The sequence below is a fragment of the Lolium perenne genome, chromosome 1 (assembly GCF_019359855.2).
Source record: "Lolium perenne isolate Kyuss_39 chromosome 1, Kyuss_2.0, whole genome shotgun sequence".
NCBI lineage: Eukaryota > Viridiplantae > Streptophyta > Magnoliopsida > Poales > Poaceae > Lolium > Lolium perenne.
In genome coordinates, this window is record NC_067244.2 from 13,483,718 (window position 1) to 13,503,801 (window position 20,084).

At 44.2% G+C, this 20,084-nt stretch overlaps 1 protein-coding gene across 1 annotated transcript; it reads right to left on the reverse strand.

The window, feature by feature from the left end:
* Positions 1–423: 423 nt before the first annotated feature.
* LOC139831460 (uncharacterized) lies at positions 424–852 on the reverse strand. The gene has a single exon (XM_071820740.1). It carries the CDS (start codon positions 850–852, stop codon positions 424–426), a length of 429 nt encoding a protein of 142 aa, XP_071676841.1.
* Positions 853–20,084: the final 19,232 nt, after the last annotated feature.

Sequence of the window (20,084 nt, forward strand, 5' to 3'; positions counted from 1 at the left end):
AGTGCAAGCAAAACATGTAAGTATTGTCATAAAACAAGCATGGAACGTCAGAAATTATGGATACGTTGGAGACGTATCACCGCCTCCAGCTCGTCCTCCTCCTGAGTTCTGTCCACTCCAGGACGCCTTGTTCGGACACTCCGGCTTCATGTTTCCCTCTTGCCCACAACCATAGCATATGATCCTGGGTTTCTGACACTCTCTCATGATGTGTCCCCTTTGTCCACAATTGTTGACGATTATTTGGGATTTCGGGTTCGGATTCGAACCTCCACGATTATTCTGGTTACCGGTAGGTCGGAATCGTGGTTTGAAACTTCTATCCGGTGTTGGTTTAGTGATTAGGTACTTCCTTGGCTCGATGCAAGCCCTCTTCCTCCTTTCCTCCTGGACCTTCTTGTAGTAATCCTCGAAAGTGATTGCTTAGTCAATCAGTTCCTGGAACTCTGCGGTCCGTGCTAACCTCAGTTGCATCTTCATATAAGGATTCATTCCTTTCATGAACCTCTTCTTTCTTTTCTCATCTGAATTAACCTCCTCTGGTGCACACCTAGCCAAACGGTCGAAATCACAAACATACTGCATGATTGGTGCAGTGTTCTGGTGTAGTTCTTCGAACTCCCTCTTCTTCAACTCCACCACACTTTCCGGAACGTGAGCATCCCGAAATTTCTTCTTGAATTCCTCCCATGTGAACACCTTCTCTGGTGGGTGTACAGCGACAACATTCTCCCACCATGAAGTTGCGGGTCCTGATAAAAGATAGGTAGCATACCTAATCTTTTCCTCATCATTGCATCCCACCGTCCTTAACTTCCTTTCTGTATCCATCAGCCAATGTTCTGCATCCATTGGTTCTTGAGCTGATGCAAAAGGTAGTGGTCTTGCATTTTGAAAGTCTGATAGGGTTACACCTCTGCCTTCATTGCCCCTGTTGTTGATGACTTGAGCAAAGAAATCTTGCATGTTCTTGTTTTGGCTTTCCTGGTACCTCCTCCTATCTTATTCCATCGACCTCACGTACTGCTGGAAGTCTAGATGCATCATAGGATGTGGTGGTGGTGCATCTCCCATTCTGGCCGCTGCGTCTGCTTCTTCCTTTTCTTTTTCCTCCCGCTCTCTTCGAGCATCCTCGGTTTCAACTAACGCCATATCCCCCTAGTCCTGTGACAAAGATTGATACTCATAATTACACCATGCAAATGTTTTCTGAGCTCAACTCAATGCTCATAACTAGTCACACAATGAAATCAAGAAGCAAATCCAAAGCAAACATTTATTATGTATATACACCGTATATAACATAACATTACACACATATATTACATGTGGCGTATATAACCACTTATTTTGGCTCCAAGCCCAAGCCAACGGAAATTTAAAATACGTCTTAGTACAATACCAGCTATACTACATTACTCCTCTCGTGAACACTACTCCTCGTCATCTTCGTTTGTCTCCGTGTACATGCCTGGCGTCCATCCGGTACAACGGTTGATCTTCTGAACACCATCCGGAACATAAGTCCTTCCAGTTGGAATGTATTCTAATTCGGACGAAGTGCCGAGGCAGAGATCTGTCATGCCGAAATAGCTGGACAGTGACTCGTATGTATCTCCAGTAGGATACCCACCTCCCTCATTCGCCATCCATGGAGGGTTTCTATCCACTTGCCCCCTCATCCTCTTCTTTTTCTTCTTCTTCACTCCGGAGCTCTCACCTACCTCATGTGTTTGATACCCCCATCTCCAAATCAAGAGAAATGGAGTTAGTATCCTTCTCACCCTGCCCGTAGTGTCGGGTACGATACTGGTTAACATCGCCTCCTTCTTCTTCAGTATCACACAGAATAGGTTCTTCTTCATCCCCAAAGGGTTCCCCGAAACGCCAACCAATCGAGTTCTCGATTGGTGACTCCGAATAAGCTGGGTTTCCTGAAGCGTCTCCCACACATCCTACATCATATGAATCTGACACATATGGATAATGTGGAACGAAATTGGGTGTAGATGGAACTAGTTTTGGCACCTGGTCACTCAAATCTATGAAGTTGTTTAGGCTGAAGTAAGGTGTTGTATGTTGGGGTTGTTTCCTAAGATCATGCATTCAAGCCTGGACTTCATCAGGGTCCGTGAACTCAGAAAGCATGTGTGTGACTTCCTCCACCATCTTCATATGTAGTAAGTACAATGTAGTCAACAAGGACTTGCAGATGTCCATGTGATGTGCTGCTACTTAGGATGTTTTTGTGCCATGAGTAGACGATTCAGAGAAGGATCCTCATCTTCCTCGGCATGAGGCACATGAGAATACTCTGAACACAGGAAATCTAAGGTTTTGTGTTGCTTGAGTTTGAGAATTGCCTTAAATATAGCCATGTGGTACGCCGTTGTGAGTGTTTTGGCTTATCCATACGACATAATGGGGCTCATCTCCAGTGTTTTGGGTAGTTGTACTGCGACTCTGCACTTGGATACTTTCTCGCCATCATAGTAGATGTACTTGAGAACAGGAATCTTGGTTTCGCAACCAAGATCTTTCAGCATCCCTCGCAGGAGATCTATAAGACTTCCCTCATAATCGTCAAGCCAACCTTCAACCTTCCTTAACGTCCTCTTTGGAAAAATGTATGCCATTTTGGCTGTATACATGAGTAAAATATTAGTAGTGATGATGCATCATAATAGTTATAATAAAGAATTATCGCACTAAAAGATATGATTTTGTTATTCTCAAGTGAATAAGCATCATATTTCTAGAGAATTCTTTAGTATTCCTACTTGACTCCTACACGTCTTTTCCCTTTACTAGGTTTTTCCAACCTAAGGTCGCAACATTTGCTCTGATACCAGGTGCGGTGACCCAACATACCACTTCATGTTGTAGTATACAAGTCGTTGATATGATCTTCATGAAGGGATTTCTTCACAAATATCACATCCCTCAAAGTGGCACAACAGAAATATTGCCGGTCATAACACTCCAAATTATATTACAAACGTGGTCTTAACAAGTTGATATTCTCACAGGTCCAATGAGAACACCCTACGATATTACTTAAGTACTCTTACAACTCAACTTAAGAGACATGATGAGCTCATCAACTTATTTAAGTAAGCCACTACGTTGCTCGGCTCCGAGGTGTCTAAGGTAAGACTCTATTCCTCCGCCTCGGTGTTGTCAACTCCGTATACTAGCCCATAGTCCACGCCTTCAACTCCTTCTGATAGGTCAGGCTCTTCGTAGACCAACTCGTAGTCCCCTTCCGGTGCTCCGGTGCACGCCTCCTCTTCATTGTCACAGTCTAGCAAGGGTGTCGAAAGAAAGTGAGTACAGAGGTACTCAGCAAGTTCAAAAGAGAAAAGGTGTTTGATGCACTAGCTACGACCATTGATCAGAAAATCTCAGGTCAATGCATGTTTTGCAAACATTTCTTCAAAATGTTTATTCTATTTTGAAAACAATGCCCGCCAGTCTTCACAGGTTGACCAGAACTTCACGGAGTTCCTTTCCTGCCGCGTTCGTAGTTCCCTTCCCGGAACTGGAAGTGACAAGCCACAATTTGGTACACTATGCAGATGTGCGTTACTTTTCCCATAAGAGAACTTATCCTTGTTGCCAACCGGGCGTACTTTCTTGTCCACACTTCCTTGGTGTGAGGCCCGGCATAAGAACCAATCCAATCACTGCCTTCTCCGCGACCACGAAGACCCACCCTTTTGTAAGTCTGTCTTGTTCTTTATCTATAGGTAGACTAACTCAAACATTTGTTATCACCTATACCATTAAGGTAGACTTTTCCGAACAATTCTTATGCCCTGTCCTATACACTATAGATAAACTAACCCGGGCAACCCTTACAATCCATCATAGACCTTTAATAAGTCTGCTCTCTGCTATACCTATTGGTAGACTGTTCCAGACTACTGTCCTCACCTTTACCAATAGATAGACTCATACAGGCAACCCTTATCACTAGTCTGTTGATATGCGAGAGGGAAAACATACAACTGACTTCCCCGGAGCAATTATAGATCTCATGGTTAACGGGAAATGTACGGCGCTACAATCACTAGACAACATTGGTGATTAGTCCTAGATGAGTAGAACCCTTGCAATGGAACCTCCACCATCAACACATACCATGGTTCCATTGCCAACCACATAGTCATATTCATAATTGGAAAAGTAACATTTTATTTTCAATGCAGGAGTGATAAGTATATTGCGTTGCGAGTAAATTGATAGAAAATAATCAATATGGTATGAGCAAGAGTGAACTTGCCTGGTGACTGCAAGATAATGCAGTTCGGTGGTTTGGATGGAGCCTGGACCTCGGGTTCAAAAAATAAGCATCATTGTCCGATAAGGACAATGTTATAAAATCCAAATGGTGCATGCATGGGTGCATTATTTTTTTGTTGAAACCCTTTCCCCGGAGTAATTATTAAAATTTGGATGATTTAGGTTTAATTCGATTTAGGCCTTAGGCAGTAATTTATAATACTTTTATATTGTTTTCTTGTAAAAGAAAAGGTTTAGGATTAATAGAACTTTCCTTTGGAAAATATTTGCCTTAAATGAAAAGGTTTAGAATAATAGAACATTTCTCTTTTTGAAAATATTGAATTTTGGAAATATTAAAGTGATTTGGAATTTTCCTTGATTTATATATCCAAGGAAAATTGCAAATTTGAATTTTTCACTTTAAAATTCACATAAAAATTCTTAAATTTTAATTCTCAATGTTTATTGCATTTCATATTTTATTTTGGTTAAGGAATATTTTCTATGAGTTATTCATATTTTTCTTGAATTTTTGGAGTTGTTTAGGATTTATTTGCAATTTTTATAGTGTAGGATTTAAATTCAAATTTGAATTGAAATAAAATCTAGGGCAAATGACCAAAATACCCCCTGGGCCCCACTGGTCAGCCCATTAGGGTCGAACTGGACCAGTGATACGCGTACAGCACGCGTCCGTTGGGAACCCCAAGAGGAAGGTGTGATGCGTACAGCGGCAAGTTTTCCCTCAGTATGAAACCAAGGTTTAATCGAACCAGTAGGAGCCAAGAAGCACGTTGAAGGTTGATGGCGGCGAGATGTAGTACGGCGCAACACCAGGGATTCCGGCGCCAACGTGGAACCTGCACAACACAAACCAAGTACTTTGCCCCAACGAAACAGCGAGGTTGTCAATCTCACCGGCTTGTCAGTAACAAAGGATTAGATGTATAGTGTGGATGATGATTGTTTGCGTAAAACAGTAGAACAAAGATTGTGCAGTAGATTGTATTTCAGTATAGAGAATTGGACCGGGGTCCACAGTTCACTAGAGGTGTCTCTCCCATAAGATGAACAGCATGTTGGGTGAACAAATTACAGTTGGGCAATTGACAAATAAAGAGGGCATGACCATGCACATACATATTATGATGAGTATTGTAAGATTTAATTGGGCATTACGACAAAGTACATAGACCGCTATCCAGCATGCATCTATGCCTAAAAAGTCCACCTTCAGGTTATCATCCGAACCCCCTCCAGTATTAAGTTGCTAACAACAGACAATTGCATTAAGTATTGCGCGTAATGTAATCAATAACTACATCCTCGAACATAGCACCAATGTTTTATCCCTAGTGGCAACAGCACATCCATAATCTTAGAGATTTCTGTCACTTCCCCAGATTCACGGAGACATGAACCCACTATCGAGCATAAATACTCCCTCTTGGAGTTACAAGCATCTACTTGGCCAGAGCATCTACTAGTAACGGAGAGCATGCAAGATCATAAACAACACATAGATATAAATTGATAATCAACATAACATAGTATTCTCTATTCATCGGATCCCAACAAACGCAACATATAGAATTACAGATAGATGATCTTGATCATGTTAGGCAGCTCACAAGACCCGACAATTAAGCACAATGGGGAGAAGACAACCATCTAGCTACTGCTATGGACCCATAGTCCAGGGGTAGACTACTCACACATCACTCCGGAGGCGACCATGGCGGCATAGAGTCCTCCGGGAGATGATTCCCCTCTCCGGCAGGGTGCCGGAGGCGATCTCCTGAATCCCCCGAGATGGGATTGGCGGCGGCGGCGTCTCTGGAAGGTTTTCCGTATCGTGGCTCTCGGTACTGGGGGTTTCGCGACGGAGGCTATTTGTAGGCGGAAGGGCAGGTCAGGGGGCCACACGAGGGGCCCACACTATAGGCCGGCGCGGCCAAGACCTGGGCCGCGCCGCCCTATGGTTTGGCCACCTCGTGGCCCCACTTCGTCTCCTCTTCGGTCTTCTGGAAGTTTCGTGGCAAAATAGGACCCTGGGCGTTGATTTCGTCCTATTCCGAGAATATTTCCTTACTAGGATTTCTGAAACCAAAAACAGCAGAAAACAGCAACTGGCACTTCGGCATCTTGTTAATAGGTTAGTTCCAGAAAATGCACGAATATGACATAAAGTGTGCATAAAACATGTAGATATCATCAATAATGTGGCATGGAACATAAGAAATTATCGATACGTCGGAGACGTATCGACCAGCTCGGCCCGAACCGAGCGTGTCGGCCCACTCATTCGCTCTCTCTCTCTCTCGACTCAACCCTAACGCTCTGGCGATTCGTGGCGATGGCGTCGCCTCCACCATCACCGCCACGGCTCACTCCGTCCATCCCCAGCCACGCCACCGGTCGCGTTCGAACCCCCTTGCGACGATCCATCGATCTGTCCGAGTGGTTTCATCACTTGCTTCCTCCTTCTCCAGATCACCACCGTGCTGGATCTGGAGACGAAACGCCTCCGATGATTTGATGCCTCCGGCAAGCTGCAGTCGCCGTCGTCGACACTCGCGTGTGCCTAGTACTGATCTGGCGTGGGTGATGTTGTGGCATCGCCTGTGCCGTCGTCCCCAGGGTGATGTGCTGGTGGTTGAGTTTGTCGGCGTAACGTTGGTGTCTACCTTGAACTTGCAGCTGCTGCGGCTGCGCGTGCACTGCCTCGCCATGGCGTAGCCTCTGCTTCCAGGCGCAGGTATGTTCTCCTTCTTCTTCCTCCATCTCTTCTACTTCTCTGTGCGCCTCCATGTCTATGTTGTTGTTCCTCTTCTTCTCTCCTTGCTTCCTGATGATCCTAGGATCACACAGGAACATCTCTGGTGATGCCCTTTGCATCCAATCCTTCCTCTTTGTATGCTCTAGCCAGCCAAGCCATTACTGGCCACTGGCCATGTGTGTACTGCTGTTGTGCTGCTCATTTCCATGGCTGCTATGCTCCATTGCTACTGCTATACTATCTTGATGCAATGCCTAGGCTTACTGGTGCCATGCTTATGCTTGTCTAGGTCTACTGTTGTTCAATTGCTTACTGGTGGTTCTTGCTTTTAGCATTGGCTAGTACCTTGACACTTGTGATGCCTATGGTGCTCTGATGTGTCTTGAACATGATCCAATTGATCCATTTGATCAATAGATGCTAGTGGCTAGGCTCTACGACTTGTTTGGCTGCTGCTCTAGGCATTGGCTAAGCTTTCTAGCCTTTGTTGGTTGCCATCTCGTTAACTTGTGGTGCCTATTGATGTGTAACTATGTACCTGAATGCCTTATTGAAAGTTCAGAGATGGTCAGAGTCATATAGGTTTCTACAGATTTTAATTTTTTCTTTGCAATATTAGGCTTTGCGGAATATAAAGGTGAGCCTAATGCAAACTAGGTGAGACAACCTATATGAGGATACAAGTAACTCGAGCATGAAGGCTCTCACAGGCAGTTATATCACAAGTAAGGTGTTCCGTTAGAGATAACTGATAGCACGCGGAGACGAGGGTTTATTCCCGTGTTCCCTTCCTTTGCAAGGAGGTCCCACGAAGGATTCCTCATGCCACGAAGGCTCACCCTATTCTCCGGAGCCTATCCCATGAAGGAATAGCTCACTCACTTGTGGTATACTTTGAGGTAGCCTCCAAACCTTCACAATCTTGTCAGGAGCAAATCCACAGCCCGGATGCTTCCGGCCACTCTTGCCCACCTAGGGTTTTCAAGGAACCCTAGAGAGCAAGCGTCTTGATGAATACATGGGGGAATGAGATTTGGCTTGGTAGAACAGTAGATCGGGCCCTCCTCTATCGTTTCCGCGAAGGGATTTGAGTTTGAGTGGAGGAGGAGGGAGATCTGAGGCTTTTGGTGTTTCTAACAATGGAGTATGAGAGAGAGAGAGCTCAAGAACAGCTTGTAGTGTTGTGCCTACCCCTTCAGAGGTAGAAGAAGGGGTATATATAGTGTCACTTGAAATATGGCCGTTGTTGACTTGCCACATCAGCGTTTTCCTCGAGGCACCCGGTCAACCGGACCTGGCGCCGGACAGGCCGGCGCAGGGGCCGGTCAGACCGGGCCTGGGACCGGGCCAAAAGTTCCAAAACCGGATCTGGGCCGGATCCTGACCGGGCGACTTCTTTGGCATACTGGACATCGTCCGGCTGGCACAGGCATGGGGGCCAGTTGGCGTCGGGGCGCCCGGTCCTGCACCCGGTCCAACCGGGCCTGGGACCGGATCGGCCGGTCCAAACCGGGTCGGCGACCGGACCCTGACCGGACCACTTCTGCGCGCTTACTGGACATCGCCCGTCTAGCACAGGCGTGGGGGCCGGTTGGCGCCGGGGCGCCCGGCCCAGCACCCGGCCCAACCGGGCGTGTGACCGGACGGAGCCGGTCCTAGGGCCGGTCTGACCAGGCCACTGACTGGCCGAGGCTGAAACTCCCTTGTTGATTTTTCATCGAAGTGGGGGGTCTCCCATTGCCTTCTTGTTCCATTTATACACCATTATACCTCTTTGGCTAATACCTGGGAATCATCTTGTAGACATGTATTAGACCAAATACTCTAGCACGGTGTCATAGTTACCAAAATAATGGATAAGGGTAAAATACCCTTACACTTGTGATGCTACTGGTGCTTTACCAGTGGCTTAAGTGCATACTTAGTGGATAATTAAGCTACTTTTGCTTGCAGTAATGCTTCGTTAAATGGTTTTGGTAGCCAGGTGTGATTTACTGAAGCAATTGCTTTAGTAAACCTCCTGTGCATGTCATGTTGTTGCCATGTGTTGATTTCTGTCAGTTATATTTGATGAACCATGTGTTGGTGATCATTCCTTTACATAAACAGTTGCTTATCTGAATTCCAAAATACTTTGGAATGAATCTACTTGTCTGAACCTACATGGTAATGAAGACAAACTTTCAGGTGTGGCTAGTTTGCTTGCTACGCTAGTGTTGTGACCTCAGTAGCTGGCTACTGCATCTGGTTGCATCTTATCTGGCCATCTGGTGGGTTTTATGAAAAGATAAACAATATCCACAGTTGGGAACATTTGTATGAATGCCCTAAGGATGCTCTTGATGAAAACTGGGTTGATCTTATGGTTCAATACACCATATGGTGCTAGGTTAATTAGTTGGCCACTGTTCTAGTTGTTCTAGTGTCTTGGATGGCTAGTACTAGATATACCTATACATATCCAGTGACTAGATATCTAGTTCTTGGTCTAGCCTCTTCTTCCTAGCATCACTTGGTAAATACCAAGTGATGATATACCATGTGGATCATCTGATCCACACCAAGTGTGTGTATGAGCATTCTTATGATGGATTTGATCATGAGATCAATCCAGGTATGATGTATACCTTGCTCCAGCTCCTAGATAGATATTTTATGTTGGTGCAGTGCTCCTGGATAGTTGATTTGACCAACAACCCTTCACCTACTAGCTCCTGGTTGATCTTGCCTTAGGTCACCATGATCTATGGATGGTTGGGTTTGGTTTTTGGGATTGATTCTCTGGATGAATATGGAAATGCTCTTCTGGCGTTTCTAGAGCTGTTCTTGGTTTTCTTCTTGCTATTCTGATGAATCCAACCCTATCTCTAAGCAGTGTGCTATTTATAGCACAAGGTGATGTGCTCCTTGGTCAATAGCACTTGTGTGTGTGTGTGCTGTGCTATCAAGCCCTTCTCCCCTTGCTCATGATGGAGAAAAGCTGCTGGGCTCTAATGTCTACTCACGCTTCTTTTCCTGTAGACAGTGTTGGGCCTCCAAGAGCAGAGGTTTGTAGAACAGCAGCAAGTTTTCCCTTAAGTGGATCACCCAAGGTTTATCGAACTCAGGGAGGAAGAGGTCAAAGATATCCCCTCAAGCAACCCTGCGATCACAATGCAAGAAGTCTCTTGGGTCCCCAACACACCTAATACACTTGTCAGATGTATAGGTGCACTAGTTCGGCGAATAGATAGTGAAATACAAGTAATATGGATGTATATGAGCGGTAATAGCAATCTGAATAAAATATGGCAGCGAGTAAACATGCAGTGGAACAGTAAATAAACGGTGACCTCCCCGGAAATGGCACAAGAAAATACTTGCTAGCGTGCAGTTGGCGTGGGAGATAGGAATCTTTGTGGTGTAGCTTTTCTATTCGGAAACAAGGCCTAGGGATCATACTTTCACTAGTGGACACTCTCAACATTGATCACATAATAAAACCACTCTACACTCTCTTGTTGGATGATGAACACTATTAATTGTGTAGGGCTACAAGAGCACCTCAATGTCGGAGTTAACAAGCTCCACAACATTCGATGTTCATATTTAAATAACCTTAGAGTGCATGATAGACCAACGCAATTATACCAAGTACTAACATAGCATGCACACTGTCACCATCATACTATGAAAGGAGGAATAGATCACATCAATACCATCATAGTAATAGTTAACTTCATAATCTACAAGAGATCACAATCATAAACTACGCCAAGTACTACATGATGCACACACTGTCACCATTACATCATGGAGGAGGAATAGAGTACTTTAATAACATCACTAGAGTAGCACATAGATTAATAGTGATACAAAGCTCATCATATGAATCTCAATCATGTAAGACAGCTCATGAGATCATTGTATTGAAGTACATAGGAGAGAGATTAACCACATAGCTACCGGTACAACCCTTAGCCTCGATGGAGAACTACTCCCTCCTCATGGGAGACAGCAGCGGTGATGAAGATGGCGGTGGTGTCGATGGAGATGCCTTCCGGGGGCACTTCCCCGTCCCGGCGGCGTGCCGGAACAGAGACTTCTGTCCCCCAGATCTTGGCTTCGCGATGGCGGCGGCTCTGGAAGGTTTCTCGTACCGTGGCTTTTTCGTCCGAAGTTTTTAGGTCAGGATGGCTTAAATAGGCGGAGAATCGGAGTCAGAGGGGGTCTGGGGCCACCAGACAGTAGGGGGACGCGCCTGGCTCCTTGGCCGCGCCGCCCACACGTGTGGGGCCCACAAGGCTCCCCTCTGGTGCCTCTCCGGTGTTCTGGAAGCTTCGTGGAACTATAAGATGCTGGGCATTGATTTCGTCCAATTCCGAGAATATTTCCTTACTAGGATTTCTGAAACCAAAAATAGCAGAAAACAGGAACTGACACTTCGGCATCTCGTCAATAGGTTAGTTCCGGAAAACGCATCAAAACGATATAAAGTGTGAACAAAACATGTAGGTATTGTCATAAAACAAGCATGGAACATCGGAAATTATAGATACGTTGGAGACGTATCAACATCCCCAAGCTTAGTTCCTACTCGTCCTCGAGTAGGTAAACGATAAAAGAATAATTTCTGAAGTGACATGCTACCAACATAATCTTGATCATACTATTGTAAAGCATATGAGATGAATGCAGCGATTCAAAGCAATGGTAAAGACAATGACTAAACAATTGAATCATATAGCAAATACTTTTCATGAATAGTACTTTCAAGACAAACATCAATAAGTCTTGCATAAGAGTTAACTCATAAAGCAATAAATTCTAAATAAAGGCATTGAAGCAACACAAAGGAAGATTAAGTTTCAGCGGTTGCTTTCAACTTTCAACATGCATATCTCATGGATAACTATCAACATAAAGTAAAATAATAAGTGCAATAAGTAAGCATGTAAGAATCAATGCACAGTTGACACAAGTGTTTGCTTTTAAGATGGAAGGAAGTAGGTAAACTGACTCAACATTAAAGTAAAAGAATGACCCTTCGAAGAGGGAAGCATTGATTGCTATATTTGTGCTAGAGCTTTTATTTTGAAAACAAGAAACAATTTTGTCAACGGTAGTAATAAAGCATATGCATTATGTAAATTATATCCTACAAGTTGCAAGCCTCATGCATAGTATACCAATAGTGCCCGCACCTTGTCCTAATTAGCTCGGATTTACATGGATTATCATTGCAATACATATGTTTTAACCAAGTATCACAAAGGGGTACCTCTATGCCGCCTGTACAAAGGTCTAAGGAGAAAGCTCGCATTGGATTTCTCGCTTTTGATTATTCTCAACTTAGACATCCATACTGGGACAACATAGACAATAGATAATGGACTCCTCTTTAATGCATAAGCATTCAACAACAGATAATATTCTCATAAGAGATTGAGGATTGTTGTCCAAAACTAAAACTTCCACCATGGATCATGGCTTTAGTTAGCGGCCCAATGTTCTTCTCTAACAATATGCATACTCAAACCATTCAACTCATGATAAATCACCCTTACTTCAGACAAGACGAACATGCATAGCAACTCACATGATATTCAACAAAGGGTAGTTGATGGCGTCCCCAGAAACATGGTTATCGCACAACAAGCAACTTAATAAGAAATAAGATACATAAGTACATATTCAATACCACAATAGTTTTTAAGCTATTTTTCCCATGAGCTATATATTGCAAAGACAAAGGATAGAAATTTAAAGGTAGCACTCAAGCAATTTACTTTGGAATGGCAGAGAAATACCATGTAGTAGGTAGGTATGGTGGACACAAATGACATAGTTATTGGCTCAAGGATTTTGGATGCATGAGAAATAATCCCTCTCAATACAAGGCTTAGGCTAGCAAGGTTGTTTGAAGCAAACACAAGTATGAACCAGTACAACAAAACTTACATAAGAACATATTGCAAGCATTATAAGACTCTACACTGTCTTCCTTGTTCTTCAAACCCTTACTAGAAAATATCTAGACTTTAGAGAGACCAATCGCGCAAACCAAATTTTAGCAAGCTCTATGTATTTCTTCACTAATAGGTGCAAAGTATATGATGCAAGAGCTTAAACATGATCTATTTGAGCACAACAATTGCCAAGTATCAAGTTATTCAAGACATCATACCAATTACCACATGTAACATTTTCTGTTTCCAACCATATAACAATTAATGAAGCAGTTTCAACCTTCGCCATGAACATTAAAAGTAAAGCTAAGAACACTAGTGTTCATATGAACAAGCGGAGCGTGTCTCTCTCCCACACAAGCATGAATTTATTCAAACAAAACAAAAATAAAAACAAACAGACGCTCCAAGTAAAGTACATAAGATGTGACAGAATAAAAATATAGTTTCAAGCGAAGAAACCTGATAAATCGTTGATGAAGAAGGGGATGCCTTGGGCATCCCCAAGCTTAGATGCTTGAGTCTTCTTGAAATATGCAGGGATGAACCACCGGGGCATCCCCAAGCTTAGACTTTTTACTCTTCTTAATCATATATCATCCTCCTCTCTTGACCCTTGAAAACTTTATCCACACCAAACTAAAAAAAAACTCATTAGAGGGTTAGTGCATAATAAAAAATTCACATGTTCAGAGGTGACACAATCATTCTTAACACTTCTGGACATTGCCCAAAGCTACTGGAAGTTAATGGAACAAAGAAATCCATCCAACATAGCAAAAGAGGCAATGCGAAATAAAAGGCAGAATCTGTCAAAACAGAACAGTCCGTAAAGACGAATTTTTTAGAGGCACTGCACTTGCTCAGATGAAAATGCTCAAATTGAATGAAAGTTGAGTACATATCTGAGGATCACGCACGTAAACTGGCAGATTTTTCTGAGTTACCTACAGAGAACACTGCCCAAATTCGTGACAGACAGAAATCTGTTTCTGCGCAGTAATCCAAATCTAGTATCAACCTTACTATCAAAGACTTCACTTGGCACAACAATGCAATAAAGTAAGATAAGGAGAGGTTGCTACAGTAGTAACAACTTCCAAGACACAAATATAAAACAAAAGTATTGTAGCAAAATAACACATGGGTTATCTCCCAAGAAGTGCTTTCTTTATAGCCATTAAGATGGGCTCAGTAATTTTAATGATGCACTCCCAAGAAATAAGAGTTGAAGCAAAAGAGAGCATCAAGAAGCAAATTTAAAACACATTTAAGTCTAACCCACTTCCTATGAAAAGGAATCTTGTAAATAAACAAATTCATGAAGCATAATGCAACAAGTATAGAAAGATAAAACAAGTGTAACTTCAAAAATTTCAGCATATAGAGAGGTGTTTTAGTAACATGAAAATTTCTACAACCATATTGTCCTCTCTCATAATAATATCCAGTAGCATCATGAGCAAACTCAACAATATAAGTATCACATAAAGCATTCTTATCATGAGTCTCATGCATAAAATAATTACTACTCCCAACATAAGCATAGTCATTCTTATTAATTGTAGTGGGAGCAAATTCAACAAAGTAGCTATCATTATTATTCTCATCAAGTGTAGGAGGCATAGTATAATCATAATAGAATTTATCCTCCATAGTAGGTGGCACCAAAAGACCACTATCATTATAATTATCATAAATAGGAGGCAAAGTATCATCAAAGTAAATTTTCTCCTCAATGCTTGGGGGACTAAAAATATCATGCTCATCAAAACCAGCTTCCCCAAGCTTAGAATTTTCCATATCATTAGCAACAATGGTGTTCAAAGCGTTCATACTAATATGTTCCATAGGTTTTTTAATTTTTGCATCAAACCATCCATGTCTTAACTCAGGAAATAGATTAAAAAGCTCACAGTTGTTTTCCATTATGCCTTACTAGTGTAAAATAAGAAACAAAAATATGCAATTGCAGGATCTAAAGGAAATAGCTTCGAGCACTTACAACGGCACCAGAAAATAACTTAGTTACCTGGGACCGGAGTGTGAGTGCCTTTTACCTTTCCTCCCCGGCAACGGCGCCAGAAAATAGCTTAATGTCTACTTACGCTTCTTTTCCTGTAGACAGTGTTGGGCCTCCAAGAGCATAGGTTTGTAGAACAGCATCAAGTTTTCCCTGAAGTAGATCACCCAAGGTTTATCAAACTCAGGGAGGAAGAGGTCAAAGATATCCCTCTCAAGCAACCCTGCGATCACAATGCAAGAAGTCTCTTGTGTCCCCAACACACCTAATACACTTGTCACATGTATAGGTGCACTAGTTCGGCGAAGAGATAGTGAAATACAAGTAATATGGATGTATATGAGCGGTAATAGCAATCTGAATAAAATATGGCAGCGAGTAAATATGCAGTGGAACAGTAAATAAACGGTGACCTCCCCGGCAATGGCACCAGAAAATACTTGCTGGCGTGCAGTTGATGTGGGAGATAGGAATCTTTGTGCTGTAGCTTTTCTATTCGGAAACAAGGCCTAGGGACCATACTTTCACTAGTGGACACTCTCAACATTGATCACATAATAAAACCACTCTACACTCTCTTGTTGGATGATGAACACTATTAATTGTGTAGGGCTACAAGAGCACCTCAATGCCGGAGTTAACAAGCTCCACAACATTCGATGTTCATATTTATATAACCTTAGAGTGCATGATAGACCAACGCAATTATACCAAGTACTAACATAGCATGCACACTGTCACCATCATACTATGAAAGGAGGAATAGATCACATCAATACCATCATAGTAATAGTTAACTTCATAATCTACAAGAGATCACAATCATAAACTACGCCAAGTACTACATGATGCACACACTGTCACCATTACATCATGGAGGAGGAATAGAGTACTTTAATAACATCACTAGAGTAGCACATAGATTAATAGTGATACAAAGATCATCATATGAATCTCAATCATGTAAGACAGCTCATGAGATCATTGTATTGAAGTACATAGGAGAGAGATTAACCACATAGCTACCGGTACAGCCCTTAGCCTCGATGGAGAACTACTCCCTCCTCATGGGAGACAACAGAGGTGATGAAGATGACGGTGGTGTCGATGGAGATGCCTTCCGTGGGCACTTCCCCGTCCCGGCGGAGTGCCGGAACAGAGACTTCTGTCCCCCAGATCTTGGCTTCGCGATGGCGGCGGCTCTGGAAGGTTTCTCGTACCGTGGCTTTTTCGTCCGAAGTTTTTAGGTCAGGACGGCTTAAATAGGCGGAGAATCGGAGTCGGAGGGGGTCTGGGGCCACCAGACAGTAGGGGGCGCGCCTGGCTCCTTGGCCGCGCCGCCCACACGTGTGGGGCCCACAGGGCTGCCCTCTGGTGCCTCTCCGGTGTTCTGGAAGCTTCGTGGAATCATAAGATGCTGGGCGTTGATTTCGTCCAATTCCAAGAATATTTCCTTACTAGGATTTCTGAAACCAAAAACAGCAGAAAATAGGAACTGGCACTTCGGCATCTCGTCAATAGGTTAGTTCCGGAAAACGCATCAAAACGATATAAAGTGTGAACAAAACATGTAGGTATTGTCATAAAACAAGCATGGAACATCATAAACTATAGATACGTTGGAGACGTATCAGGCTCCCCTTTGGCTTTGGTTGGGACTTGATCCCTCCCCGCCAAGGCTTAACAGATGTATTTTTGGTTATTTTTTACTGCCAAGTGTTAATGACACTTGTTACTGGACAAATCCTTCCATTTTCTCTTCTTATACAGGTTCCAAGATATACCAAGCTTTGGAGAAGCTCAAAGTGAAGAATGGATGAAGACTTTAGTATTGAAATAATTCATTTGATGTAATCTTCATTTCTTTATCTTATTACTCATTCTTGTATATTGAATATTGTAAAGACAATGTAATTATGTGTGTATGATCAATAAAGTTCAAAGTTTTGCTTATGAGCTTTTGTAAATATTTGATATTCACTTATGAGTTATTTGTGTAAATGTGATATGATTTTGAATTATTTGTATATTCGTGATGTGGCTTTGAATTATGAATTCATAATTCATTTATATATTGTTTACTTTATACTTATTTTGTTTGAAATCCAATTTGATATGCCAAATCAAATATTCACCCAAAACTCTAAGTTTCAAAAGAGGTCATGTCGAAATTCATAGCACTCACATTGCTCTAACCCTAATAGCAACGAGAGAGAAACCTCGATCCCTCTTAGGTTTTATACAATAAAGCGCGAAAATTTCCCCCGTTTTGTGATGAAATGCACATCCCATTTCTAAATCTACCCTTCGTTGGTCCTATGTTCTGGGATATTACATACTTCCACTACCATTTGCAAGCTCTCGCATCTCCTGATGCAGACTATTGGAAGGAAGCGACTCAAAGCGAGATGGATTATGTCTTGGTTAATGAACATGGGAGTTAACTGGGCGTCCTTATGGGTGCGAACAAGTAGGATGTAAATTGGTATTTAATAAGAAATTTCGAGTTGGTGGTACTATTGAGAAGAGTACAAAGCTCGGCTTGTGGCTAAAGACTATACGCAAAATGAAGGCGGAGATTTCTTCGATACCTACTCACATGTGGCGATATTTTCCACCATTCGAGTACTACTATCATTGGCTACCTCACACTGTCTTATCGTCCATCAAATGGATGTTAAGATGGCTTTCCTAAATGGAGAGTTGGACGAGAAAATTCACATGGAACAACCTAATGGTTTTGTACAAGAAGTTCAAGAAAGAAAGGTATGTAAGTTAAAGAAATCTTTGCATGGTCTCAAACAAGCCCCCAAACAATGGTATGAGAAGTTTGAAAGAACTTTGATATCCGTGGATTTGTTGCTAATGAAGCCGAGAAATGCGTGTACTACCGCCATGATGGGGGTGAGGGGGTTGTTCTATGTTTGTATGTGGATGACATACTATTTTTTGGGACAAGTCTTAAAGTGACCGAGGAGGTCACAACCTTCTTATCTCAGTGTTTCGACATGAAAGATCTTGGAGAAATTGATGTTATCATGGACATCAAGCTGTTGAGAGATGGGAATAATGGGATTACCCTCGTGCAATCTCATTATGTTAAGAAGGGTGTGTTGAGCAGATTTGGCTATGCCAATTGCAAATCTTCTCCCACACCTTATGATCCTAGTGTTTTGCTTCGAAAGAATGAGAATGTAACTAGATATCAATTGAGATACTCTCAAATCATTGGTTCACTCGTGTATTTAGCTTGCGCTATGAGGCCTGATATCTCGTTTGTCGTGAGAAAACTTAGCCGGTTTGTGGCCAACTGTAGCGGCCCAGGAAAATACCCCTATTAGATTTTGATTGTTGTTTTTGTTTTGTGCATCATATTGCATTCATGCATCTCATTATGCCACTTTTGGTTCTTATCAAAATTTCATTTGGGTTTTATTTGCCTTCCTTGTTTTATGTGGTTGCTTTCTCTCTCCCTCTCTCTTGTTTTATCTCCATCTCATTTGAGATGTTCCGAGCTCACGCGCGAGACGAGGGAGCACAAGGCCTCCGTCCGAGCCGGTCGCCGCCGTTTAGATGACCTCATCGGTCAGAAGAATGAGCTCATCGCTCAGGGAGCTCGGGTCGTGGGAGAAGCAGGCCGTGACGCCGCAGAAGGCGGAGCGCGAGCGCGTCGAAGCGACGGGGAGGGCCAGGAGGAGGGCGGACGCGAAGGAACGCCGGCGGGCGGCCGCCGCTGGGCCACCCAGCTGATAAAGCTGGAGTGGAATCCGCACGAGTAACAGGCCGCCAGCATCGAGTGAAATCCACGACTGTGGCGACGAGTCGGCGGCGAGTAGGCAGCTAGCCTAGTAGTAGGTAGTATTAAAAAAAGTAATATGTCTAATTTTAATGAAAAATGAAGTTATCTCCCTATGCACGTCGGCCAGGGAAGGACAAGAGGAGGACGCGAGCGGCCAGCGCTCTCCGTCCGCGACCACGCAAACGAGGCCCACATTTGAGCCGGGTTAGGGTCGTCCCGGACGCCGCGACCATCCATTTTAGGGATGGTTTCGCGCGTTGGGCCGCGTTTTATCCGGTTTGACTCATCCGAACGCGCGGGCACGGGATGGGTACCCGCGTTGGAGATGGCCTAAGGGTATCTCCAACGGGGCGACGCAAACCCGCGTGAGCTCAGCGTCCGTTTGCGTCCGGTCGGGCCGAAAATGCGTCCGGTACACGTTCCAGCGGGGTGACGCATAGTGACCGGGCCTCCGCGGCGACGCAAACCTGGCCCAAATATACGCCTCGGATGCGTCGCGGCGGACGCTGCGCGGACGCGCAAAGTGTCCACTTGCATCTGGCGGATGTTTCGTTGGGCCCGCCTGGCAGTGACCCAACCTAGATGCGTCTTCTCACCGGCGCCAGTATTGGCGCCGAGACGTCACTTCGGCAGTCTGCGGCCGTGTAAATGGCGGTGCCTCGTGTGGCGCGCGGCCGTCGCCTACCTCTGCGCACGAATTAATAGCGATGCCATGCGTGTCGCGGCCGTCGCCTGCCTCCGACCTATATAAACAGGGGCGCGCGCTTCTCATCTCCTCCCACACTAAACCCTAGCCGCCGCTCAACCTCCACCTTTGCCACCATGAGCAGCGCCGGCCGCGGTAAGGTTGCCGCGCCTCCGCCTCCACCTCCACCTCCCCCGGCCTCAAGCTCCGACGAGGAGTTCGACGACGGCAGCACCGACGAATTCCTCGACTCGGTCAGGGACATAGGAGGAGCGGGCAGCCCACGCGGTGTCCGACGCTGAGATGGAACGCCGCAGGGTGTCGGCCACCGCAGAGGACGACGACTCCGGCATCTGATGGTCTTCCGATAGCCCTGATGCGCCTACCCCGGAGGAGAAGGCGGCGGAGCAGAGGACGTTAGTCAACTCCTTCCAAATGCTTAGGGACGACGCCGCGAACGCAAGGCTGCGGCTGTGCCTGCTAGAGGACGTGGAGGCGCACCAAGCCCTAGCGGCCGCATGGCAGGCGACGGAGAAGTAGACGAGGGAGAAATGCAACGACGG

Bases quoted from the DNA above. Each gene is read 5' to 3' on its own strand.
- LOC139831460 (XM_071820740.1), bottom strand. From the start codon at position 852: ATGGATGCAGAACATTGGCTGATGGATACAGAAAGGAAGTTAAGGACG.